Here is a 25,752-nt window from a genome sequence, read left to right as displayed (position 1 = left end):
CGGCGGGCCTGCAAACATGCTCCTGTTTTCCTCTGCATTCCAGCTGATTTTCTGATTTACAATCGATTCAGGTCTTTCTGGTTAGTCACATGCATGTTCAGCCTTCAGTTTAGCATTTTTGCTTTCTTAGAGAATCTGGACCCTCTCTTTAAAAATAGAGGAATCACGAGGAGTGTGCACCCTAATCATTTTAACACACTCTACATGTTGAAAGCCTGAGATTTTTCTTTAGCTTCACAGTACTGGCGTTTTGTTCAGGTACAAGCACAGGTCCTGTACCTCACTGCACTTATGGGAAGTTTAACAGAGTTGGCCCCTCTCACTGTTTGGAGTCTGTTATGTCACAGTGGGAATCACAGACTCTCTTCTAACACTAAATAAGGAACTTTATCAGAGTCAAGGAAACGGTCTTATTGCAAACATTGTTCCAACTCTGACTCTTCTCTACCCTTATGCTGCCACTGCAGAATATGGCACCTTCATGATAGTGGTAACTGTGTGCGGTTACTGCTCCTTTGAGGCCTGGAATATTCTGGGGGGCCGAGTTAAGAAGGCATTTCAGGTGGAGTTGGTGAGATGTGGGTTGGCCTGGTCTGCAGCGGGAATCCCAGAGACAGCCGCAGCCGGCCAGCCTGAGAGCTGCCCTCCTGTGCACAAAGGTGAGACTACGTTGATACTAACCGGCCATCAGGCAGGTCAACCCCATTGCTAGACCTGGGTGGACCTGGTGGCCGAGTGGGGACTTAGGAAATTTTCCAGCCGCCTCCCGGGGCTTGACCTGTTGTCCCGGTGGGGACTCAGAAAAGTTTACAGCCGCTTCCCGGGGCTTGACCGGTTGTCCTGAAGGCCCCCCACCCCCACCCCCACCCCCGGGCTCCTGCTCCCCTCTCCCCAGCCTCGGTGCTCCGCTCCCAGCCTCGGAGGCTGCCTCTCTGCGGCGGCTGCATCGCGTCCGAGGACGCTCACCCTCCGGAGGCTGGCTGTAAAGCCTGACACCCACCACCGCCGCCGCCCCGACTCTCCGAGGGGCGACTATGAGGCCTCCCCCGACCCCCGGACCACCCTGGAGACGACTGCTAAGCCTCCCCCACCGGACCGCCCGGGGGACGACTGCGAAGCCTCCCGCTCAGCCTGGGGGAAGACTGTTAAGCCTCCCCCCCCCCACCCACCCACACCGTCTGGGGGACGACTATTAAGCTTTCCCCCCCGGAGCGCCCGGGGGACGACTATTAAGGGCCGGTTTGATGCATACCAGTTCCATAAAGGCCAACGCACAGCCCAAACCAAGTACAGGAGAGACTCAAATGAAAAAAAAAAAACCAAGCTTTGAGAGCGACAAGAACCAAGGTACAACAAACTGCTCAACATTGCGCCAATGACTATTGGTTGCACTTATGTGAAAGCATCCAAGTAGCAGCTGATACAAGCAAAATCAGAAATATTCATGATGGGATCAAGAAAGCCTTGGGTCCAACTTCAAAGAACACAGCCCCATTGAAATCAACAAGAGAGGAAACAATCAACGACCACACCAAGCAGATGGATCGCTGGGTAGAACACCACTCTGAGCTTTACTCGTGTGAAAATATTGTTATGGACTCAGCCATCAACACCATCGAAAGCCTGCCTGTTATGAACCAACTCGACAATGAACCAACTGTCGAGGAGCTTACCCTTGCCATAGATGACCTCCCCAATGGAAAAGCCCCCATAAAAGACTGTATACTGTCAGAGGTCATAAAATGCGGAAAACCTAACCTATTGCAACACCTTCATGAGTTGCTTTGCCTGTTCTGGAAAGAAGGCGAAGTACCACAAGAAATGAGAGATGCCAACATCATCACTCTTTATAAAAACAAGGCTGACAGGAGCAACTGTAACAACTATCGTGGCATTTCCCTTCTTAGTATCATGGGGAAAAAACTTTGCCTGAGTCAACCTGAACAGACATCAGATAGCTGAGACAACTACAAGAGAAATGGAGAGAACAAAAAAAGCCCCTTTACATAGCCTTCATCAATCTCACAAAGACTTTTGACCTTGTCAGTAGAAGTGGACTACTTGCACTTCTAGAAAAGATTGGATGTCCCCCCAGGCTCTTAAGCATGATTCAGTCCTTCCATGAAAACAAGTACAGCACAGTCCAATACGACGGCTGTCTTCGAGGGGCTTTCCAGATTCATAGCGGGATCAAGCAGGGCTGTGTACTTGCATCAACTCTGGGATCTTCTTTTCCTTGCTACTGAAACAAGGTTTTGATTCATCAACTGAGGGAATCTACTTGCACATAAGATCTGATGGGAAGCTATTCAATCTTGCAAGACTCAGATCTAAAACCAAGACTCGAGAAGCCCTCGTGCAACACCTTCTCTTTGCTGATGATGCAGCAGTGTCAACCCACACAGAAGCCCATCTCCAAAACCTCATGGACAGTTTTTCCAATGCCTGCCAAGACTTTGGGCTTAATATACGCCTAAAAAGGACTGACATAATGTGCCAAGGAGTTGAGGAAGCACCCTCCATCAAGATCTGCAATTATGAACTTGAAGTGGTGAATGAGTTCACATACCTGGGGTCCTCTATCACAGTCAACCTCTCACTTGAAACGGAACTCAACATCTGCATTAGAACAGCCACCACAGCAATATCAAGACTGAGCAAGAGGGTGTCATAAATATAAAGGGAAGGGTAACAACCTTCCTGTATACAGTACTATAAAATCCCTCCTGGCCAGAGGCACAAAATCCTTTTACCTGTAAAGGGTTAAGAAGCTCAGGTAACCTAGCTGCACCTGACCAAAAGGACCAATAAGGGGACAAGATACTTTCAAATCTAGGGGTGGGGAAGGCTTTGTTTTGTCTGTTCTTTGTCTGTCTGTTCTGTGTGCTTGCCGGAGACAGATCAAAGAAGCAAGCAATCCAACTCCTATAGAGTTAGTAAGTATTTAGCAAGGAAATGCGTTAGATTATCTTTTGTTTTGGCTTGTGAATTTCTCTGTGCTGGGGGGGAATATCCCTGTTTTTTCTTTTTGTAACTTTAAGGTTTTGCCTGGAGGGAAACCCTCTGTGTTTTGAATCTGATTGCCTGTGAGATTATCTTCCATTCTAATCTTACAGAGGTACTCCTTTCACCCTTTTTCTTTCTAATAAAGTTCTGTTTTTTTAAGAATCTGATTGGGTTTTTTTAGTATCCTAAAAACCCAAGGTTGGTCTGTGCTCATCTTGTTTATTCTCAAGCCTCCCCAGGAAAGGGGGTGTAGGGCTTGGGGGAATATTAGGGGAAAGTAGGAACTCCAAGTGGTCCTTTCCCTGAGCTTTGTCTAATCACTTGGTGGTGGCAGCGTTACCTAATCCAAGGTACAAGGGAGAAATTGTGCCTTGGGGAGTTTTTAACCTAAGCTGGTAGAAATATGTGTAGGGGGTCTTTCATGCGAGTCCCCACGTCTGTACCCTAGAATTCAAAGTGGGGAGGGAACCCTGACAGAGGGTATGGCCAAACAACAAACTGACAGAACACAAAAAGTTCTGTGTGTATCATGCATATGTTATCAGCACACTTTTGTATGGGAGCGAGACATGGACCTTATACTCTCATCAGGAAGAGAGGCTCAACAGCTTTCATATACATTACCTCCTCAAATCTTTGGAATCTCCTGGAGGGGACAGTCACCAACACTGAGGTGCTCAAGTGGGCCAGTATACCCAGTATGCAAACACTCCTCAAACAAAGACAACTCCACTGGCTTGGGCATGTGTGTGCCGAATGAATGATGGGTGCATCCCAAAGGACATCCTCTATGGCAAATTGGCATCTGGAAAAAGCCCCAAAGGATGCCCAAATTGTATTTCAAGGATGTGGGCAAGCAATACCGCAAAGAAATGAATATAGATGTGGACAACTGGGCAGATCACATTCAGGACCACAGCCTTTGGAAACAAGAGCTTAACGAAGGTCTCCGGAGTTACGAGAGGAAGCCGTCCATTTTAGAGGAGAAAGGAGCTAGCAGATGGCAGAGCCAAAGGGTCGAAACATCACCTTTAAATGTGACCTATGCAGCAGATTGTCTCTCTTGAGTGGGTCTCTTCACCCACAGCCACAGCTGCACTAAAACCAACTGAGTAAATTCTTTACCTCTCAGGGGTGCATACCCATGGTCCCTCAACACTGAAGGATGTCTACTACTATATTTAACTTTCAGCATGGATCAGTCTGTTAAGTGTCTCTGAATCATACTGGTTTTCTAACTACACTACCCGAACATGCAACAACTTGGTCATCTGACTGTCCATTAGTTCCAGTGACTGTCTGTGGTCAGTTTGGAATCTTCTTATTCTGCATCCACTATCTGTAGAGTTTGCTCTATTGATTGTTCTTTCTGAGGAAAGAAACGGAAGTTGTCAACTGTTTCTGCTAAACTCTCCATTCAATCATAAGAACGGCCATACGGGGTCAGACCAAAGGTCCATCTAGCTCAGTATTCTGTCTTCCGACAGTGCCCAATGCCAGGTGCTCCAGAGGGAATGAACAGAACAGGTAATCATCAAGTGATCCAACCGCTGTTGCCTATTGCCAGCTTCTGTCAAACAGAGGCTAGGGACACCATCCCTGCCCATCCTGGCTAATAGCCATTGATGGACCTCTCCTCTAGTTCTTTTTTGAGCCTTCAAACATCCTCTGGCATAGAGTTCCACAGGTCGACTGTGTTGTGTGAAGAAATATTTCCTTTTGTTTGTTTTTAACTTGCTGCCTATTAATTTCATTTGGTGACCCCTAGTTCTTGTGTTATGAGAAGAAGTAAATAACACTTCCTTATTTACTTTCTCCACACCAGTCATGATTTTATAGACCTCCTTCCCCTTAGTCGTCTCTTTTCCAAGCTGAAAAGTCACAATCTTATTAATCTCTCATATGGAAACTGTTCCATACCCCTAAGCATTTTTGTTGCCCTTTTCTGTACCATTTTCAAGGGGCGACCACATCTGCCTGCAGTATTCAAGATGTGGGCGTACCATGGATTTATAAAGAGGCAATATATTTTCTGTGTTATTATCTGTCCCTTCTTAATGATTCCCAACATTCTGTTCGCTTTTTTCACTGCTGCTGCACATTGAGTGGATGTTTTCAGAGAACTATCCACTATGACACCAAGATCTCTTTCTTGCATGGTAACAGCTAATTTAGATCCCATCATTTTATATATATAGTTGGGATTGTTTTCCAATGTGCATTGTGACATTCTATACTTTGGGGGAGCACCCTGTAAACCCCCCCCCCCATATTCCTCATCTGTATATAATTATATTATATATAAAACATGCCTTGTAAGGGGAAAGGTTATGATCTGCTGAAATTAATTTCTCTATCTATATATTTATGTATATGAATCCTCCTGTGCTGATGATGAATCCCAACTTTGTCATCAGCAAATTTCATTAACACACTCCTGCTTTTTGTGCCTCCATCATGTACTCTCCCTGCACCTCAAGAGTGAAGTTAAACCCAGACTCAGACTGACTTCCCACCACCTCTATCTATTGTTGTTTAACAACAGTCCTTGGGTCAGTTTTCAATCCACATGGTGAAGCTGAGATTGAAGCCCATCTGAGGTGAGTTTCCATGAGACAAATGCTTTATTACAGTCCAGCTAAATCAGTGGTCTCCAACCTTTTTATGCACAAGATCACTTTTTGAATTAAGATCAATCCAGGATCTACCCCGCCTCTTCCCCGAGGCCCCATCCTGCTCACTCCATTCCCCTCTCCCTCCTTCACTCACTCTCCCCCACCCTCACTGGGCTGGAGCAGGTGGTTGGAGTGCTGGAGGGGGTGCAGGCTCTGGGCTGGGAGCGAGGGGTTTGGAGTGTGGGAGGGGGCTCTGGGCTGAGCCTGGGGCAGGGGGTGGGGTGCAGGAGTGAGGGGTGCAAGCTCTGGGAGGGAGTTTGGGTGCAGGCGTCATATGGTCACACTGCACCTAATCTCATAGAATCCACTAGACATTTCATGAATTTTACTTTTTATTAGTGTCATTTGTGGTTTATAGATCCAAAATCCTTAAAGGATTGTCACAAATCAGTGTCACATTCTCAACTGTGGAATGTGCATTGGCTGAGCCTAGAGCAGGGGGGTGGGGTGCAGGAGTGAGGGGTGCAAGCTCTGGGAGGGAGTTTGGGTGCAGGAGCAGACTCTGGGCTGGTGCAGGGGATTGGCGAGCAGGAGAGGGTGATAGGTGTGGTCTCTGGGAGGGAGTTTGGTGCGGGAGAGACCCCAGGCTGGTGCAGGGGATTGGGGTGCAGGAGGGGGTGAGGGGTCTGGGAGGGAGTTTGGGTGCAGGAGGGGGCTCCAGGCTGGTGCGCTAGATTTGGGTGCAGGAGAGGATGAGAGGTGTGGTCTCTGGGAGGGAGTTTGGTGCAGGAGGGGGCCCCAGGCTGGTGCAGGGGATTGGGGTGCAGGAGAGGGTGAGAGGTGTGGGCTCCGGGAGGGAGTTTGGGTGCAGGGGGGCTCCAGGCTGGTGCAGGGGATTGGGGTGCAGGAGAGGGTGAGAGGTGTGGGCTCCGGGAGGAAGTTTGGGTGCGGGGGGGGGCCCCAGGTTGGTGCAGGGGATTGGAGTGTGGGAGGGAGTGCAAGTTGCAAGCTCTGGCTGGGAGGCGCTTACCACAGGCGGCTCCCGGCCGGCACCGCAGGGGAGCTCAGATAGGCTGCCTGCCTGCCGTGGCCCCATGCCGCTCCCAGAAGTGGCTGGCACATCTCTGCGGCCCCTCCAAGGGAGGGAGCAGCGGGTCTCCATGCGCTGCCCGCGCCTGCAAGCTCCACCCCCGCAGCTCCCATTGGCTGGGAACTGGCCAATGGGAGCTGCGGGGACAGTGCTGGGGGTGGGGGAAGTGTGCGGAGACCCACTGCCTCCCTCCCCCCAGGGACCGCAGAGATGTGCCAGCAGCCAGCCGCTTCTGGGAGCGGCGTGGGGCCACAGCAGGCAGGCAGCCTGCCTGAGCCCCTGTGTGCCACCGGATTTTTAGCAGCCCGGAAATTGCAATTGACTTGCAGAGGCTCCAGGATCGACCAATCGATCACGATCGACAGGTTGGTGACCACTGAGTTACACTGAAGCTGTAGCATTCCTTTCATTATCATTTAAGCACCAACAATATGCTTGATGATATACAACACAGAGAATACAGACAGCCCTGCTTCCAAGAGCTTGCAGGCTGAGCTATGCAGACAGAGCAAAGACTCAGAGCAGCGAATGAGCTTACCACCGACTGACTTTTTGGCTTTGTCTACTACACCCTTGCTAACATTTTTTCAGCTGTGTGTGGTAGGAACATTCAACGCCATACCACAGAGGAGCTGCTGGATGCCACTAGTATTTTCAGCATTCTGACATCTCTTCCAACTTCTCCTGCTGACAGCAGGTCCAACCAACATGTGGTTAAAATGCTGACAGCAGACAACAACCCATCTGCACTAGGGTTCTCAATGCTGCTACCCCCAATGAGGCTGAACTGAGATAATAAAGTTTTGCAAAATGTCCTTAGTGTACACAGGGCCCTTGTGGGCATCACAGAAGTGAAGGGAACAGACGGAGGATGGTGGCTTGTTAGACTTCGCAAAGCTATGTTGCCTATTGGGGATTGTTCCACACACCCCCATTGCTTACAGACTTTGGTCCTATTGACTTACTCAAGGCTGAAGCTAGGCTTACCAGATGGTAACTGCCAGGAACACTTTTTTCCCTTTTCTGCAAGGTGGTGTCACTTTGTATTTTCCAATCTGCTGCTACATCCCCAGCTTTCCATGGTGTCAGCCAATGAATTTAAAATATTGAAGTACTATCAGGAATTTTTCCAGGCTATTTTAGTACTTCAGGATTGTTCACACCCTTTCCCCCATATTCTTCTTGTTAGAGATGAAGTTTCAGCTTAGCCAGTTTAGCATCACTTTGATTTTTGTCCCCTCCTCATTCAATGCTGGGCCAAGTACTTTTCAATGAAGTTATACAATCTAGTTAGAAGTTCATTCGCCAGAGCCCTCTCCATCTGATTTTGCGCTTTCATCAGAAGAAAGGGGTTGCTTCCCCACTTGTTCTCCGACCAAAAAAATGACAAGCTTTCTGCAGCCAATGCCAGCAAAAGGAGATCTTTCCATCCACAGGAACTAGAAATAGTCCAGGCAGGATAGACTGTGAAAACTGCAAGTGATGGAGGAACCATGGTGTAAGTAAAACCAGCAAGGCTATTTCATGGCCTGAAAGAAGTAGTTAGATACAGTCAGTGGAAAGGAGTGGCATTTAGTATTCTATTAGTAAGAACAGGCAGATATGATGCAAGTACGTAACTAAACAATAAGCAACAGAGCGTGCATTGATTGGGTGGTGGCACACTATAGCTTAGAGGCATCACAAAGACTAGTCTCACCTACCTGTGCGGTGCACCTATAGCTGAACATAGGACATATGCAAAACATTTGCATTAGAAGTTTGCCCTTTGTGAGTGTGTTGTGCTTCTGGGAACATAAAATGCTCCCTGGGCCATTCTGCTGCAGTTTGACCTGGGCAGCCCAGAAAGCGGAGTGGAATTGGCTGACTTTCCATAGACGGCTGGAGCCAGAGGTGTCAGGTGTTTATATAAACGATGTGTTTTTTCTCATGATCTATCCTACCCCATCTCCTCCCCACAAAGGAGAAGATCAAACCAACTCCTACCCTCTTGGCTACGCTGCCTGAATTATGAGCAGGAATCTCACTGGAAAGGGCCGCTTTGTACTTTTGTTTGAGTCAGTGTTTGAAAAACACACACATCTACATTGCCCCCAAAATGCCCAGAAAATGTCACAAGAGCAATATGCCCTAAATTACATGACAATTCTTACTTTCACTCATTTCTAATTTTGGAAAGAATGGTTTGTTACTTTCCCTTCTAGAACAATGGGGATGGCAGGAAGTTCCCCAAAGCACCACAGAGGGAGTTTGTCCTACTGGAACTTTTTAGTCACATCCCCTTTCAATACGGAGCAGTCTAGTGTGTCCCACTGGGAGCAGGTGCGTGGCTACATCACTGGAAAGGCCCAAGTGGCCAATACCAATATGCCTTTGGAGAGTCCAGGCCTAAAGTTGCACGCCAATCACCAGCTGGTGCACAAAAAGGCAAATTTCCAAAAGAGCATGAGTGGCACCAGAGCTCCAGCCTTCAGCTTGGCTCATAAGTGAAGGCCCCTCCGCAGTTATAGGGACTGGCACGGTCATCAAATTGCTAAAAAAACACAATCTTTATTTTGTCCTTTAGGAACTAGTCAGCCAGTGGCTTCTCAGAGGGACTCATTAGTTTCCCAGTTGCATGAAGAAGGAAGGGAGGGCAACAAATAAGCCCTTGGGGATCCATTAAATACAATTCACTAAATAAAACATAGTGCAAAGCAATACCTGCAGGAAAAGAAAGGAGCTGATGACAAAGCCTAGCCCTGAAATGAATGTGTGATTTCTTTATTAAAATGCTCTAGCTACACAATCGCTGTTTTTGCCAAGTGCCATGGGTGTTAGGGAAGTGTCTAAGGTGGCACATACATTATACAGGGCTTTGAATGCGTCTGGGAAAAAATACCCTCTGGGCTACAATTTCTCAGGCTCAATCTCAGCCCAAAGATGGTTTTTATTACAGTAGGAAGTTTGGTGCCAGGTAGCCTAGTCATGCATGGAAAGCAGCATGTCCTACAGTTTCCTCCACTGCCTCCTCCTGCAGCATTTTTCAAATGTTATGTTTTTATGCAAGCTGCTTTTCAAAACTTCACTCTTGCACTGGGCTCAGGGCCAGATCGCCTCGGCCCCCAGAAGAGCATGTGGGAGAGGTTCCCCCATCTGCTCCCACCATTCTGTCCCTAGGTGCCATCTCCAGCCTCCCTTCAAATCCCTTCAGTGATTCCACCTTCTGCATCAGGTTTCCCTCCCTGAAATGCTGGTGGGAATATCTAGTGACATGCATATTCAGCTCCCTGCACAGTGGAGCTCACAATCCCCTCCCCCTCCCCCACCCTCTCCAAGGGAACAAGGAGGAGGCAAAGTAAACCCCAGTTCAGAGCGAGCTCAAGAATGGCAACACGGATGCATTTGCTTGTGCCAGAGTGTCTCTGAAAGAGGCCCTGGATTCAGAGCTGGACATAAGCAACACATTTGAACTGCCACGTCAGTGCTTTCTAAGCCAGAGAAACTGAGAAACATTATTTAGTTCTTCCTGTTCCTGCTTCTTTATTGCCATAAAAATAGGATCTCATTTTCCCATGAGTTTACCCTCTCCACTTGCTTCTGCCTCTGAAATCATTTCTCAGGTGTTTCAAGAATGATTACGATGACAAAAAGGCAAAGTAAACCAACCCAAACTTCTGACACCCAGAGTTCAAACTGAACTGGGCTAAAGCCTCCAAGTTCAGTCCCTCTTTTTATTTATGTATTTCCACACTTCCCACTTTTAGCCAAAAGCACCAGCACAGGCCTCCATCATGGCATTCTGCACCACCTCCTATGTTGGAAAGATGTCCAGCCTGACTTTTAGACGCCAGTGGTTCAGGTAAGGTTCAGATCTTTTAGGAAGTTTCAGCCAGAACTATAACTGTAGATGAGGCATAGGAGAAGCAAGAGCAGCTGAATTTCCATAGAACAGAGATCATGGATATACCCCTGGAAACAAATACTGGAGACACATGATAAAGTCTGTAAGCAGGCCTGTCTCTGCCAGGAAACAGTTCTCAGCTTCGAAAAACACAGCAGCAGCTCTTGGTAATTATCCAGTCCAAAGCATACACATTCTCCAACTTCATTCTGGAGATGCCAGGGCCTCAGAAAGCAGATGCTGATTCTGGAAATCAGTGTAGGTATCATAACCGCACTTGAAAAAAGACTTCTGGAGAGATTTGGGGAGCATATTTTCTTTACCCAACTGGTGACTTATTGTCTGCTTTGGAGCATGGGGAATTCCCTTCGTCATAATAGCTAGTTAACTCGGAGTGGTTTAGCATACACTGGCTCCAAGATATGGTGAACCAGAACCAAGAACAGGCTTCCCAGAAACGTCACACTGAGAAGGGAGACCAGGACGTAGCGGCCAATAAAGAAGGTGTCCACGATCTGAGGAGAGTGGAAAGGTCACAAATTACACAAACAGCATTTCCTTCTTTATCACTGTTAACAAAAGCCCTACTGCAGGTACCATGTCAATTTGACCACAGTTTGTTGCGGAAGAGTAAGTAAGTGTTCTCTGTGGGCTGGAAGATGGCGTGCCAGGCAGTAGAAAATAAAACAGAATAGAACTTTTGGCCTTCCGAAAAGGAAAAGCCAGACAAGATAAAGGGGCAGCTCCATGCAGGCAGGCAGGGGGGGGGGCTACACCCCTTCCCAAATGTGCCACGTCTCAGCAGGATTTCTCTGATAAACACAGGCTGCTCTGCCTAACCCGCTGGCAGGGGTCACTGCTGAGTAACAAAGGGGGATGTCTTCTCCCTCTGGGGCTGCGTGCGCCAATTCCAAAGCAGCCTCAGCCAGGATGAAATTCTAACCCTGTTCTGCTGAATACCAACTCACAGTGCTAGCATTTGACCCACAGAGCTGCCATCCTCTTATTTTAAATTTAACAGGTTCACATGAAACACATTCATGGTAGTATTCACAATGAATTTCTCTGTTGGTTCTGATTACCGGGTAGTGGTTCTAATGCTATCACTTGCAAGTGGGTTTATATAATAGGTTCCTTCCTATTCCCTTCCTGTCTCAAGCTTAGTCCTAAAGTGAGAGTTAAGCTGAGCCATCAAGCAGCAGGTACCTACTATTTAGATGAATGAGAAAGTGTTTAGTCACTGAATGGAGCCCAATTCTGCATTCCTTGGACACAAACTTCCATAGAATTCAGTGGGAATCTTAGGTGAACGAGGAGTGCAGGATCTGACCCATGAGGTTCAAACCATGCTCAGCTCACTAGAATCACGTGGCCACAAATCATGACAGTGAGACACGAGCTGAAATCTTGTCCAGCAATTATTTCCCTGAAGTCAACCAGTTGTTTCATGAACTCCATGTCACACAGCTGCTTCTCCCAGAATACTAGTCACTGATCTTTATATTTATGGGCATTGATATCAGGCACCACTGTACTTACAGAGGATATGTGGCAGGAAAAGAATATCTCATTATTTAGTGAAGATGCTGACACGGACAGTAGACAAAGTGATAGTGAGAAACACCAACCAGAAAGCCCAGGATTATGAAATCATCCTCCGAGCTTCTGGGATTGCGTATAACAAAGGTGAGTATTATGAAACAGTGTTAACACAAGCTTGACCTTGGCTCTGCTACAGAACAAGTCTCTTGAGAGTGACATGTTTGCTCGTTCAACACTTTCACTTTTTAATTAGCCAATTAGCAGGCTTTGAGCATAGAAAGCCCAGGTCATGTATTATTGATATCGTATCGAGCCGGGCTGCTTCAGGGGCCAGTCCTGGAGATCCTGTAAATGAGCATTTTGATTCTGCTGGCTTGTCTGACATGTACACTACGTCCTATTTTGACCACGGCCCTTGATCTTGGCTCCAAGATTTACTTGGAGCAAAACAATTTACATGCAGGACAGAGGAAAAAAAATAAGAATCTCTCATACCACATTGTGACACTCTGTACCTTGGGGAAACACCCTGCACCCCCATGTTCATCCTTATAATATGATTGTGTGGTATCCAATGCAAAGTTTGTCATGTCGGGTGTCTTCGGAAGGCTCATGATGCACTGAGCATTGTTGTTATAGTAATGTTATAGGTTATAATTTCATGTATATAGTTATGAGGCTGAAAATGTATCCTCGTGGCTTCAAACAAGCCCAGGCAAAACGAGAAGTTACTAGATCACAGGCCCTGGTTCTCATGGGAGACTTCAATCACCCGGATATCTGCTGGGAGACCAATACAGTGGTGCACAGACAATCCAGGAAGTTTTTGGAAAGTATAGGGGACAATTTCCTGGTGCAAGTGCTGGAGGAACCAACTAGGGGCAGAGCTCTTCTTGACCTGCTGCTCACAAACAGGGAAGAATTAGTAGGGGAAGCAAAAGTGGATTGGAACCTGGGAGGCAGTGACCATGAGATGGTCGAGCTCAGGATCCTGACACAAGGAAGAAAGGAAAGCAGCAGAATACGGACGCTGGACTTCAGAAAAGCAGACTTTGACTCCCTCACGGAACTGATGGGCAGGATCCCCTGGGAGAACAACATGAGGGGGAAAGGAGTCCAGAAGAGCTGGCTGTATTTTAAAGAATCCTTATTGAGGTTGCAGGAACAAACCATCCCGATGTGTAGAAAGAATAGTAAATATGGCAGGCGACCAGCTTGGCTTAACAGTGAAATCCTTGCTGATCTTAAACACAAAAAAGAAGCTTACAAGACATGGAAGATTGGACAAATGAGCAGGGAGGAGTAGAAAAATATTGCTCAGGCACGCAGGAGTGAAATCAGGAAGGCCAAATCACACTTGGAGTTGCAGCTAGCAAGAGATGTTAAGAGTAACAAGAAGGGTTTCTTCAGGTATGTTAGCAACAATTAGAAAGTCAAGGAAAGTGTGGGCCCCTTACTGAATGAGGGAGGTAACCTAGTGACAGAGGATGTGGAAAAAGCTAATGTACTCAATGCTTTTTTTGCCTCTGTCTTCACAAACAAGGTCAGCTCCCAGACTACTGCACTGGACAGCACAGCATGGGAAGGGGGGACCTGCTCTCTGTGGAGAAAGAAGTGGTTCAGGACTATTTAGAAAAGCTGGACGAGCACAAGTCCATGGGGCCGGATGCACTGCATCAGAGGGTGGTAAAGGAGTTGGCAGATGTGATTGCAGAGCCATTGGCCATTATCTTTGAAAACTCATGGCAATTGGGGGAGGTCCCGGATGACTGGAAAAAGGCTAATGCAGTGCCCATCTTTAAAAAAAGGAAGGAGGATGATCCAGGGAACTACAGGCCAGTCAGCCTCACCTCCGTCCCTGGAAAAATCATGGAGCAGATCCTCAAGGAATCAATTCTGAAACACTTAGAGGAGAGGAAAATGATCAGGAACAGTCAGCATGGATTCACCAAGGGCAAGTCATGCCTGACTAACCTAATTGCCTTCTATGACGAGATTACTGGCTCTGTGGATGAGGGGAAAGCAGTGGACATGTTATTCCTTGACTTTAGCAAAGCTTTTGATACAGTCTCCCACAGTATTCTTGCCAGCAAATTAAAGAAGTATGGGCTGGATGGACTATAAGGTGGATAGAAAGCTGGCTAGATCATCGGGCTGAACGGGTAGTGATCAATGGCTCCATGTCTAGTTCGCAGCCAATATCAAGCGGAGTGCCCCAAGGGTCGGTCCTGTGGCCGGTTTTGTTCAATATCTTCATTAATGATCTGGAGCACATGATTTATGAGGAGAGGCTGAGGGAACTGGGATTATTTAGTCTGCAGAAGAGAAGAATGAGGGGGGATTTGATAGCTGCTTTCAACTACTTGAAAGGGGGTTACAAAGAGGATGGATCTAGACTGTTCTCAGTGGTAGCAGATGACAGAACAAGGAGTATTGGTCTCAAGTTGCAGTGGGGGAGGTTTAGGTTGGGTATTAGGAAAAACTTTTTCATTAGGAGGGTGGTGAAGCACTGGAATGGGTTACCTAGGGAGGTGGTGGAATCTCCTTCCTTAGAGGTTTTTATGGTCAGGCTTGACAAAGCCCTGGCTAGGATGATTTAGTTGGGGATTAGTCCTGTTTTGAGCAGGGGGTTGGACTAGATGACCTCCAGAGGTCCCTTTCAACCCTGATATTCTATGATTCTCCATGAGCAGAGGGGCAGTTCACATCTCATCAGGGCATGTATGGGACAAACCCAGCCCAGCCTCACAGGAAAAAAGGACACTGGCCTAGGCAGCAACAAAGGATCTGTTGGACTCTCAAGTGAGTCACTCCCCTTCCCTTGGTCAATTTGGGACGATGATGACGTAATCCTCACCTGACTCTGACGGTGGGGGGCAAAGCCAAGAGGGAAGAAAGGACATGATAAAAGGGAGAGACATTTGCCATGCTGGCTCCCTCTTCCAACTCCATCTACAGACATCACCACCAAGCAACTGAAGTGCTGATCAAAGGGGAGAGCCTGGCTGAAGGGCAACCAGCCTGTGATGAGAATCATCTAAGTCTGCTCTTAAATTAGGGCACTGAAAGTGTTAAGATCAGCTTATTATGTATTTTGCTTTTATTTCATTTGACCAACTCTGACGTCTTGTGCTTTGACTTATAATCACTTAAAATCTATCTTTTGTAGTTAATAAATTTGTTTGTTTGTTCTACCTGAAGCAGTGCGTTTGGTTTGAAGCCTGTCAGAGACTCCCCTTGGGATAACAAGCCTGGTACATATCCATTTCTTTGTTAAATTGACTAACTTTTATAAGCTTGCAGCATCCACCAGGCATAACTGGACACTGCAAGACGGAGATTCCTAGGGTTGTGTCTGGGACCGGAGATATTGGCGAGTGTCATTTGGTTGCACAATCCAAGCAGCGGCTGGCCAAAAGTGCTCACTCACATAGCTGGAAGCCGCTAACATGCTAGAGGCTGTGTGTGAACAGCCCGGGAGTGGGGGTTCTCAGAGTGGAGCAGAGTAAGGCTGGCTCCCAAAGTCGAGGATTGGCGTGACCTAGCAGATCACCGGTCCAGAATACACCAGGGGAACATCACACACATCACACAACTCAGTATTTAGAAAGTGAGTAACATTCCTCTGCATGCTAATAATGGAATATGGGAAAGAGCACTTTGGGTATGCAAAACCCCAAACACCTACAGAAGGGCTGGGAGATGTAGAGGAGGAATAAGACAAAACACAGAAAGCAGCATGGTGTGAGCAGGAGTCAAGAGAACCCAACATCTAAACTATGGCCAACAGAGACTAAGCTCTCAGGAAGGTGAAAGGACAGCAATCTGGCTCTGAGCCAGAAGGCAAGTGGAATTAGGGGTAAATGATTGAGAAGGGCAGTGGAAGGTTAGGCAGGGTGCTGAATGCAGGACTACTTGCCAAGTGATTATTACTCTATAATGCTCAAAAGCATGCTGGGTGCTGCAAGGAAGGCAAAGAAAGGTATGGTCCCTGAACCAAAGCATTATTAGTCTAATTTAGAAATGTGAGCAAGAAGCGATGGAGGCAGCTTGAGCTCCCAGAAACCAAGCAAAATTATTTGAGGCCAGGCAAGCTGCACTGCGCAACAAGCAAGAGACAGAGGGGTTTTGAGGCAAGCCACCTTGGAGTGCAGCACAGCCGGCTCACCACAGAACTGCCTGCCTGCATCCTCCAGTCAAACAGCCAGTGTTCTGCCAGAGGAAAACCAAGGATGAACAGAAAATTTCCCTTCGAAGGTACCTATCTTCCAACTGCAGAAGAACAGGGTGAACATTCCTCAAGCTCTGAGAGTTCCTCAAGGACACTGGGAATCAGAGTGCTAAAAAAAGGGGCTTTTTGTCACTGGGACACAGTCAGGTGTGTGATGACAAAGGAACGATAGGATCATTTGCCTACTAAGAGTCCAGCTCACAAGCCTTTTGGTGAAAACTGGTATGAGAATCTGTCAGTACCTACAAGCTAGGACACTGTAGCACAGAGGCCCTGGAAGCTAAAGGTAGATGATTAGGAAAAATTCAAACGCAATCTGCTGTAGAGGCCTATCTTCCAGCTCCATTCCCAGGCAAGCCCAGCAAAACAGGAGAACTAAGAGCTGCAGTGTGAGTGAAAAGATGGTGTAAAAAGAGTGAGGAATTTAAATCATTAGTACTGGGAACCCTTTGGCAAGAGGGAGAACAAGCACAGAAAGGGCATTCTCTGATGGACCCAAAAGGGAGCCAGATTACTGGTAATGAAGACTGAATGTTCTGATGGGTTAATCTAGATTGACTCTTCTGGAGGCAGTTGACATGCAAGTGAAACTGTATTTTAGCAGGGGTAGGATTACAATTGCCCCAGAAGAAGGGCAGTTAGGGGATACGAAGAAGCACTCTAGTAGGGAAACAGTGACAGGAGAGAGAATGAAAAAAGCTCACAGACTGAAGTGTTATGGGATTATCAAAATTAAAAATCCCATTTATAGTGCAAGAGATTTACACAGCAATTTACAGATGCAGAACAAGCCACATTTCCTGCCCTGAAGATTTTAAGCTGGGGCAAAGACCAGACACAGACAGTATGGGGAATATTAGTGGTGAGGAGGCAAATGAAATTCCAAAGAGAAGAGAGCACTGAAGTTTAGTAGATAAAATGATGAAGACTGTTCTACATGGGGCCAGAGGGCAGCCCGATGGAAGGTGAAAAGAACAAAGTTGAAGAAAGAGACAAAGGAGGAGAGAGAAAAGGTTGTGCGTTGCCGAAGGAGCACAGGAGGGAAGATGTGGCAAGAGACTAGGAGCCACAGCAGAATTAAAGTACGTACGTGAGGGTGTGTGGGGAGGGAATGTGAAACATGGCAGGAGGAGGAGGAGATGACTTTAGCAGAAGCGCTCCAAGTTCATGGAGGGTAGAAAGAGATGAGGGGAGAGGTACAGTACTCAAGGCAGGAGCCAAGCAAGGGCTCCAGGAGGGTTTGAGCAGCGAGGTGATGGTGAGGCATGGGTGGGCTCTGATTAAAAGAGTGACAAATGCCTCTACCTCATGGTTAGTTAATCAGGGAGTAAGAACTGTCCTGGCAGAATGCAAAAAACTTTCCTGCATGCCAGAAAGATGGCAGGACACTGCAGCTCCTGGCTAGAAACTATACTACGCAGACAGGCTAGGCCACCAAAGCACTGCACATAGAGTTCCAATCCTGACTAGGGACTTCCGCGGAAAGGAACTAGGGGGTAGGATCCATAGGGATGCAAATACCAGTTTGCAAGAATACAAACAGAACTGGCAAATGCAAGAATTCCAGAATACGGTAGTCTGGGTTACTCCAGATCACAACAGGGATTGAGAGTCAGGATGGAAACTATAGTAGTGATGTGCTCCCAATATCTTAACAAGGGGCTCCCACAAAGTTTTCCTTCTTGGTGTGTGATAATCCCTGCGTCCCTAGCATGTACATGCTGCAGAGATGAGAGGTAGGGGACTCAGGATGCTCATATAACCACAGCTGCAAATAGCACTCACTTCGCACTACAGATGGGCAGCAGACTGCAGCCCATCCTATTGGGCACAGATTTGGCTACAGGGATCCATGCTTTTGTGCACTTCAAGTTTGATCATTGCAGCTCACTTTACCTAGGAATGAAGCCACATACCCTGAGAAAGCTGTAGCTGATATGTAACCCTGTAGCACAGGGGTGTCTCAAAGTCCTGGCCCGCGGGCCATCTGCAGCCCAAGAACCCCCCACTGCAGCCTGCGGAAACTTTTTAAAAAGTTCTTTCATCCAGCCCTCACGGCTGCCGGCCGAGAGGGTCGGAGGGTGGGGGAGGCGGGAGGGGAGCAGGCAGGAGAGATGCAGCTATGTCAGCGGCTGTCTGCTGCAGGCACCGCCCCCCGCAGCTCCCATTGGCCAGGGAAGAGCGACAGAGATACCATCACTAGTCACCAGGCAGCATCAGCCATGGAGGCAGCATCATTAGTTGCCGGGCAGAGTCAGTCATGGAGGCAAAAAGAACAGGAGTACTTGTGGCACCTTAGCGACTAACAAATTTATTTGAGCATAAGCTTTTGTGGGCGACAGCCAACTTCACTGGATGCATAGACTGGAACATATAGTGAGGAGATCTATATACATACAGAGAACATGAAAAGGTGGGAGTTGTCCTACCAACTCTAAGAGGCTAATTAATTAAGAGAAAAAGCATCACTAGTCGCTGGGCAGAGTCAGCCAGGGCAGCATGAGGCCCAGGGAGCGAGGGAAAAGGGTGGGAAATGGGCTGGGAGGTGGCGTGACTCGTGAGGCGCCAATGACAGTGCGAGGGGGCAAGCTGCCTCCAGCTCCCCTCTCCCCGAGTGCTGACCCCGTAGCCAATGAAAGCGCCGGGGGACGGCAGTGTGCCTGGTGCCTGCAGATAAGATAAGGTGAAGATAAGATGAAAGGAAAGAGGTTCTTTCTAGCTGTTGGCACTGCAGGTCTGTGTAATGAAATGGAGCCCTTTATTTACTTTTTTAACCACTGTCCCATGTAATGTTGGTAGGTTGTGTAGGAGAGGCCATCTCAGCAGAGGCACTGAACCTGATGAGGGTATAATCCCAGACACACAGGGAGGGTTAGAACCACCCACTGCCCCATCTCTTTAGGGTAGTAGCCATGCACCTCACCCCCTGCATCTGACCAGTGGGTAGACCATGACTGTGCCTCCTCTTCAGCTGCTTTTGTGCCCAAGGAGGCCCAGCCCAGCAAGGTCCTGCTGTCAGCAAAGCATGGAGTGTGGGAAAGTGGACCGAACACAACTATCTGATGCACACCTTGCTGAAATCCTGAAGGTTTCAACTGCTCAGTCACTGAGGCCAAACATCAACAAACTGACAGAACTGAAGCATTGCCAGGTGTCTGGCAAACACTAAAAACTCTCTGGCAGGTGAAGAATTGTATAAAGTTGTATGACAGTTTTATTATTTCTAAGAAATTCAAAATAAAAAATACAATATAAATGTTTTCTTTTCTGAACACCATCTTCAGTGACATCATTGGCCTGCTGGGAGGATTTGAGGACTGGCCCTGACCCCAAGGTAAATTGAGTTTGAGACCCCTGCTGTAGCACATCTGCTCAATAACAAAGGCTACTGTGAAGACAAGGAGAGCTACTCCTGAGGGCGTTCTGTGACAAAAAATTAAAAATTCTGCAAGTTTTATTTGTCAATAAATAAATGCAGAGGCTCAAGCATGGTAGATGGAAATGATAAAATTATCAATAATAATGCAGAAAAAACAAGTATGGGGGGGGGGGGGGGGGGGGAACCAGATGATACAGTCTCATCATATGGTGATGACAACACTCTTTCCATTCCTGTAGTATTTTGGTGGATGTTAAACAGCAGCTACTAAAGTTAGACATTTTAAAATCAGCAGGTCCTGATAATTTGCATCCAAGAGTTTTGAAAGAGCCAGCGGAGCAGCTCACTAGACCATTAACATAGATTTTCAGTAAGTTTTGATGAACTGGGGAAGTTCCAGAAGACTTGAAGAAAGCAAATATTGTGCCAATTTTTAAAAAGGGTAAACAGGATGACCTGAATAGTTATAGGCCTATCAGCCTGACACTAATCCTGGGTAAGATAATGGAGCACCTCATAAGAGACTTGATTAATAAAGACCAAAAGGAATGTAATGTAATTAATGTGAATCAATGTGGGTTTATGGAAAATAGACCCCCTTTTTTTTTTTTTTTGTGAGAACACAAGTTTGCTTGATAAAAGGTAATAGTGTTGACCTAACAGACTTAGACTTCCATAAAGTTTTGGACTTGGTACTGCTCAACATTCTGATTTAAAAAATTAGAATATAAAATTAATATGGCACTCATTAAATGGATTAAAAACTGCCTAACTGCAAACTGTTAACTATAACTGCAAACAGGGAATTGTCACGAACAGGTTTGTTTCCAGTGGGGTCCTGCAGGGCTCAGTTCTTGGTCCTATGCTATTTAACATTTTTATCAATGACCTGGAAGAAAGCAAAATCATCCCTGATAAAGTTTGCAGATGACACAAAAATTGGGAGTGTGCTAAAAAATGAGGAGTACAAGTCACGGATTCAGAGCTATCTGGATCGCTTGGTAAAATGGGCATAGGCAAACAATATGCATTCAATACAGCTAAATGTAAATGTATACGTCTAGGAACAAAGAATGTAGGCCATACTTACAGGATGGGGGACTCAATCCTGGGAACCAGTGACTCTGAAAAAGATTTGGGGGTTGTAGTGGATAGTTAACTGAACATGAACTCCCAGTGTGGCATTATGGCCAAAAGAGCTAATGAGACCCTTGGATGCATAAACAGGGGAAACTCGAATAGGAGTAGAGAGGTTATTTTACCTCTGTACTTGGCATTGATGTGACTGATGCTGGAATACTATGTCCAGTTCTGGTGTCCACAATTCAAGAAGGATGTTGATAAATCGGAAAGGGTTCAGAGAAGAGCCACAAGAATGATTAAAGGATTAGAAAACATACTGTATGGTGATAAACTCAAGGAGCTCAATCTGTTTAGTTTAACAAAGAGAAGGTGGAGGGGTGACTTGATTACAGTCTAGAAGTACCTACATGGGGAACAAATACTTAATAAAGGACTCCTCTTCTATCTAGCTGAGAAAGGTATAACATGATTCAATGGCTGAAAGTTAAAGCTAGATAAATTCAGACTGTGCGAGTAATTTCACTGTGCGAGTAATTAACCATTGGAACAGTGTACCAAGGGTCATGGTATACTCTCCATGATGACAATTTTAAAATCAAGATTGGATTTTTTTATTATTTTTTTTAAAAAGACCAGCTCTAGGAATTATCTGGGGGAAGTTCTATGGCCTGTGCTATACAGGAGGTTAGATTAGATAATCATAATGATCCCTTCTGGTCTTAGAATCTGTGAACTCCCATTCATCCATGTCAGAAAATGACTCACTGAGGACAGCAGGCTGCTCACCTCTGGGCAGTGGCAGGACCCAGCTGACTCCACCCATAGAGAAGCCCTTGGCATCATGGAACAGACCAGGGGGTCCTAACCACCCCACTCTACTTGTGCCTCTTGTTCTGGCTCCAAAGGACTTAAAATATGTGGGGGTGCAACCAGCCAGGTATCCGGGGCAGGGCAGCAGCGGGGAGAGCTGGCAGTGAGTCACCAGTGGTCAAAGAAGGGAGGAGAGGGAAGGCAGCAAGTTGCTGCTGAGGCTGAGCTGAGCTTCCATCCCCCGCATCTGAATGCAAGGGACTCCCTGCACACACTCTCCATTGCTATCCTGCCCTGTCCTGGACACCTGGTCAGCCACAGCCCCACGTCCCCTGACAACCTCATTTCACCCCCACCCCATTTGAAAGCCAACGGCCTAGATTGAACAAGGTGCAACAGCCAGGACAGAGAGGCTGAAATGGGGAAAATAAATCATGAGTTTACCTTCATTTCTGTAGCTGGTGCTGGGAACTCACTGGCACGAGGGAAAAGTAACAGAACCAATATAACGATCACAGCAGAGAAGAAAACCATAATGACAGAGAATCTGGGGAAAGAATCGGACAGGAAGAATCCCACTGTTAGGTCTCCCAGCGACACAGCTCCTTTTATAAATGAGACATTAACACTGCTCATATTTTGTCCATACCACATTAAACAAACCAACATCCCCATATCCCCCTTCTCGGCCTAACCCCAGCCCAGGTATTTAGTGCAGCCACAGGTCTCCAAAAAAAGCAGCTGTCACAAATTCAAAGGAATTCTACTCTTCTTTTGTCTTTCCCATTAAGATATAAAGGAAAGTGCCAACATCCTGAAATGAAAGATAGTCACTCCCCATAAATCAGAGACACTGGTAGTGAAGCAGTACACAGAAAATCTGATTTTCAAAACCGCTTAGCGCAACTGGTCACACAATTTCCACTTTAACCCCTAGGTAGCATTGAAAATCTCAGCCTTGCAGAGTAAGGTTTGACTTGGATGTTTTGCTGGAGCCTGATATTGGATAGTCTCTGTACTGCCTACCCATAAGAGCACTGGGCAATAGTTACGTTTGCTTGAATCAATAATTTTAATTATTTACTCGACTTTCATGGGGGTGAATCTTGGCTCAGTGAGCAAAGACTTAAAAAACAGATGAGTCTCTTAGTCAATCAGCATCCTGTCCCAGAACCACACAAGGGCTTTTAGAGTGACAAGCTCCTGAAGTGATTTAATCTTCACTGCTGCAGCAAAAAGACAAATGGGAAAGGCCAAGTCCTGGAAAAGTGCCTTTAGGAATGAAATATATATGACAGTTCACACCCCAAATCTGCCAATAATCCTTCCCACCCTACTTGGTATGTACAGGTACTCTACACACTACAGCACTCTACGGAGAGAGGACAGACTGCAAATGAGCTGGCTAGTGTTTATGGACTCAATCTAACTCCCACTGAAGTTAATGAGAGTCTGCTATTAACAGGAGATTAAAATGGATCCTATTCAAGCTGTGAGGAATTAAAGAAACAGTGCCCTAAAATCCAGATGTATTAGGACAGTCAGGCATTTCACCTCTAATAACTTTAGCTTTCTTTATCCAGAAGGCTACATCTCCTTACCTTGCAAGACCGGAAGTCCTGGATAACAGCATGCAGAGCAGCAACATCAAGACACAGAGCAGCGCTATGATAAATACTCCTGGCCCCACCCCAAGCACAGTGCCAGCCATTCTGGAGAAGAGAGAAAGCATCAGCAAACCTGCTTCAGCTGGCCTCCTCTATCACAGAGAATAGATTTTCTCTGCAGGTTCCATTTTTCCTTCCTTTAAAACATGTAATTATTCAAAAATAAAAACAAATACTTTAACATTAACAATCTAAGTGCAAAGAACATCCTGGGAAACTAACTACTATCTCAAGCTAGTAATTTCATCTGGCAATTATTCTTCAGGTAATGCTATGTGATGACACTGGAAGTGTAAGAACAAGATTTTTGTTTTAGGACTAGTTGTTAACTATATTCTATTTACCCAAATTCCAGCTTCATATGGACTTTTTAAAAACTAAATTCCTATTCTACACTGTTATGTAGTGTTGTGTGTACTATTAAATGCATTCCACCCAAGAGGAATGAAGTGATCCTAGTGTGTAGTTTGTGTATCATTTGCTAAATATGTAGACCATTTTGGGAGCCAGCTAGATGAAAGGTGCTACATAAATAAAGGTTATTATTACAAAAGAATCGATGCTCAGTACATCAGCCAAATACACTAAGAGAGTTTAGCATACTGTGTATTTTATGACAGGTGTCAGAATGGTAACCGTGTTAGTCTGTATCAGCAAAAACAACATTTTGGGTTTTAGCCCACGAAAGCTTATGCCCAAATAAATGTGTTAGTCTCTAAGGTGCTATAAGGACTCCTCGTTTTTGTGTATTTTATATATGCTTTCAAATTTATGTGAATTTCCTTTCACTGATGATGTCTGGCATTTGGTATGATTAATGTTTAAATATCTATTAACCTCTTCTACTACAAGCTGGGACAATACATTTTTCACTCACCAATGAAAGCTACTAATGGGTTACGTTCACCCACAGTCCATCTGCATGGTAGGAAAACAGTTCTGGTCATTTCCCCCCGCACAGAAATAATCTGGAGTTTCCAGGAAGTTCATCACCTAGAAGTGGTCCGACTGGCACCCCACAGGCCGGATCCAGCCCTTGGGACGATTCTGTCCAGACCGGCAGCATTTTGCTCTACACAATGGGGTCCTCCACGTGGGTGTGACTTTGCAGGTACTGCAAGGTCCCACCACGTGGCCGGCCCGACACCATTTTGTTTCTGTGTTGCCTAAAGCAGTGCCGCACAACTAGGTGTGAGGCCCAGGTCCCTGAGGGATAGGAGCACCCAACTGTCTGCTGTTGTGCCACTGGCACCCATCTGAGAGGGGGGATGGCCATGCTGAGAGGACCCATAAGAACCATACTGGCAGATTTCCTGGGTCGGAGGCCCAGACGGGGCACAGGAACAGTCTTTACAGTGGGGGCGCTGAGAGAGCCATGGAGCCGAACTGTAACCCCTGGATATGATGGGAACCACTTCCAGCCAGGGGGTGCTGCAGCACCTATGGGCGGATCCGCACAGGTATTTCGGCTCCCAACTGCCACTGACCTCAACTCACCTCCAGGCTCGGGGGAGGGGCGTGTCCCACAGTGGCCGGGCGCAGCCTCAGCCGCCCTGGGGGACGTTATGCGCGGACCCCGCCAGGGACCCCGGGCGCGAGAACGGGAGGCGGCCTGGAGCGCTCACGCCAGCGAGCCTGCCGAGTTCGGGAAGCGACACCCGCCCGTGCAGCTCCCCGCAGCCGGCCTGCCCTGCCGGAGCCAGCGCCTCAGAGCCGGCCGCGCGCGGGGACCCGGGCCGGCTGGAGGGAGCGGGGCGCGCGGGCACCGGGGCCTGGGCGCGAGCTCGCGTCACGGACACTCGAGTTGCCGGAGAAGCCCCGGTCTGGCCCTGGGGTCGGTCTCGCGGATAGGGCGGCACCAGCCGGACCCGGGCCAAAGGCGTCAGCTCCTACCTGCGCCCGGGCCCGGGCCCCGACACTCGCGGGCTTCGCTTAGCGCTTTCCTCCGGCTGCTCGAGCTCAAACGACGGGGCGCCAAAGAGAGCCAATCGCAGATAAGCTTCTATTCCGGGCTGTGGATATGCACCAGTCAGCATCCCCCTCTCATCAGCACCTCTCTCTCCTCTTGTCGGCTCTTTGCGGCCGGTTTCCCCGGGCAACCAGCAGGCCCGCACGTGTTGAAATTTGCCATCTGATTGGTTAATGCGCACCGTTGAACGCCAATCAATGAGGCCCGCTCCGCTATTCCGCACCGCTATTGGTTAAAACGCCCTGCTCCGTCCACGGCCGAGCAACTCTCGGCCCCTGCACGTGACAGGCGGTCTGCGGCTGAGGGAAGAGAACAGCGGCTTGGCTCGCGGCGATCCGGGAGGGAGAGCCCAGCGCGGCCCCGCCCCCAGCCGTGGCCGCGCACGGTCTGGGTGCCCAGTTCCTCACCCCGGAGCGATTTGACCCCTTGCGGGCGAGGCTCGTGCAACATCCCATCAGCCACACAGGCAGAGCAGGC

The 25,752-nt window shown here is 47.4% G+C and overlaps 1 protein-coding gene across 2 annotated transcripts; it reads right to left on the bottom strand.

Moving 5' to 3' along the window:
* Nucleotides 1-10,294: 10,294 nt before the first annotated feature.
* Nucleotides 10,295-24,228, bottom strand: TMEM218 (transmembrane protein 218). 2 transcript variants are annotated; one of them, XM_065417217.1, is made up of 4 exons: nucleotides 24,184-24,228; nucleotides 23,241-23,351; nucleotides 22,084-22,186; nucleotides 10,295-11,109 (listed from the first exon to the last, which is right to left on the bottom strand). In XM_065417217.1, exons 2-4 carry the CDS (start codon nucleotides 23,348-23,350, stop codon nucleotides 10,975-10,977), a joined length of 348 nt encoding a protein of 115 aa, XP_065273289.1. In that variant the 5' UTR covers nucleotide 23,351; nucleotides 24,184-24,228; the 3' UTR covers nucleotides 10,295-10,974. The 2 variants fall into 2 exon arrangements, with proteins under 2 accessions (XP_065273289.1, XP_065273288.1); XM_065417216.1 differs by lacking the exon at nucleotides 24,184-24,228 and having other exon boundaries at nucleotides 23,241-23,371.
* Between the last annotated feature and the right edge of the window lie 1,524 nt (nucleotides 24,229-25,752).

This window comes from Emys orbicularis, chromosome 15 (genome assembly GCF_028017835.1).
Source record: "Emys orbicularis isolate rEmyOrb1 chromosome 15, rEmyOrb1.hap1, whole genome shotgun sequence".
NCBI classification, from domain to species: Eukaryota; Metazoa; Chordata; order Testudines; family Emydidae; genus Emys; species Emys orbicularis.
Note: the sequence above shows the minus strand (reverse complement) of the source record. Positions and strands in the feature narration are given on the sequence as shown.

What these genes read in the sequence shown, in the direction of transcription:
- TMEM218 (XM_065417216.1), bottom strand. Translation starts at nt 23,371, where the DNA reads ATGCTTTCTCTCTTCTCCAGAATGGCTGGCACTGTGCTTGGGGTGGGG. An exon ending in AGGACTTCCGGTCTTGCAAG is followed by an intron (nt 22,187 to 23,240) that starts GTAAGGAGATGT and finishes TTCTTTCCCCAG; the next exon opens with ATTCTCTGTCATTATGGTTT. An exon ending in CACCAGCTACAGAAATGAAG is followed by an intron (nt 11,110 to 22,083) that starts GTAAACTCATGA and finishes CACTCTCCTCAG; the next exon opens with ATCGTGGACACCTTCTTTAT.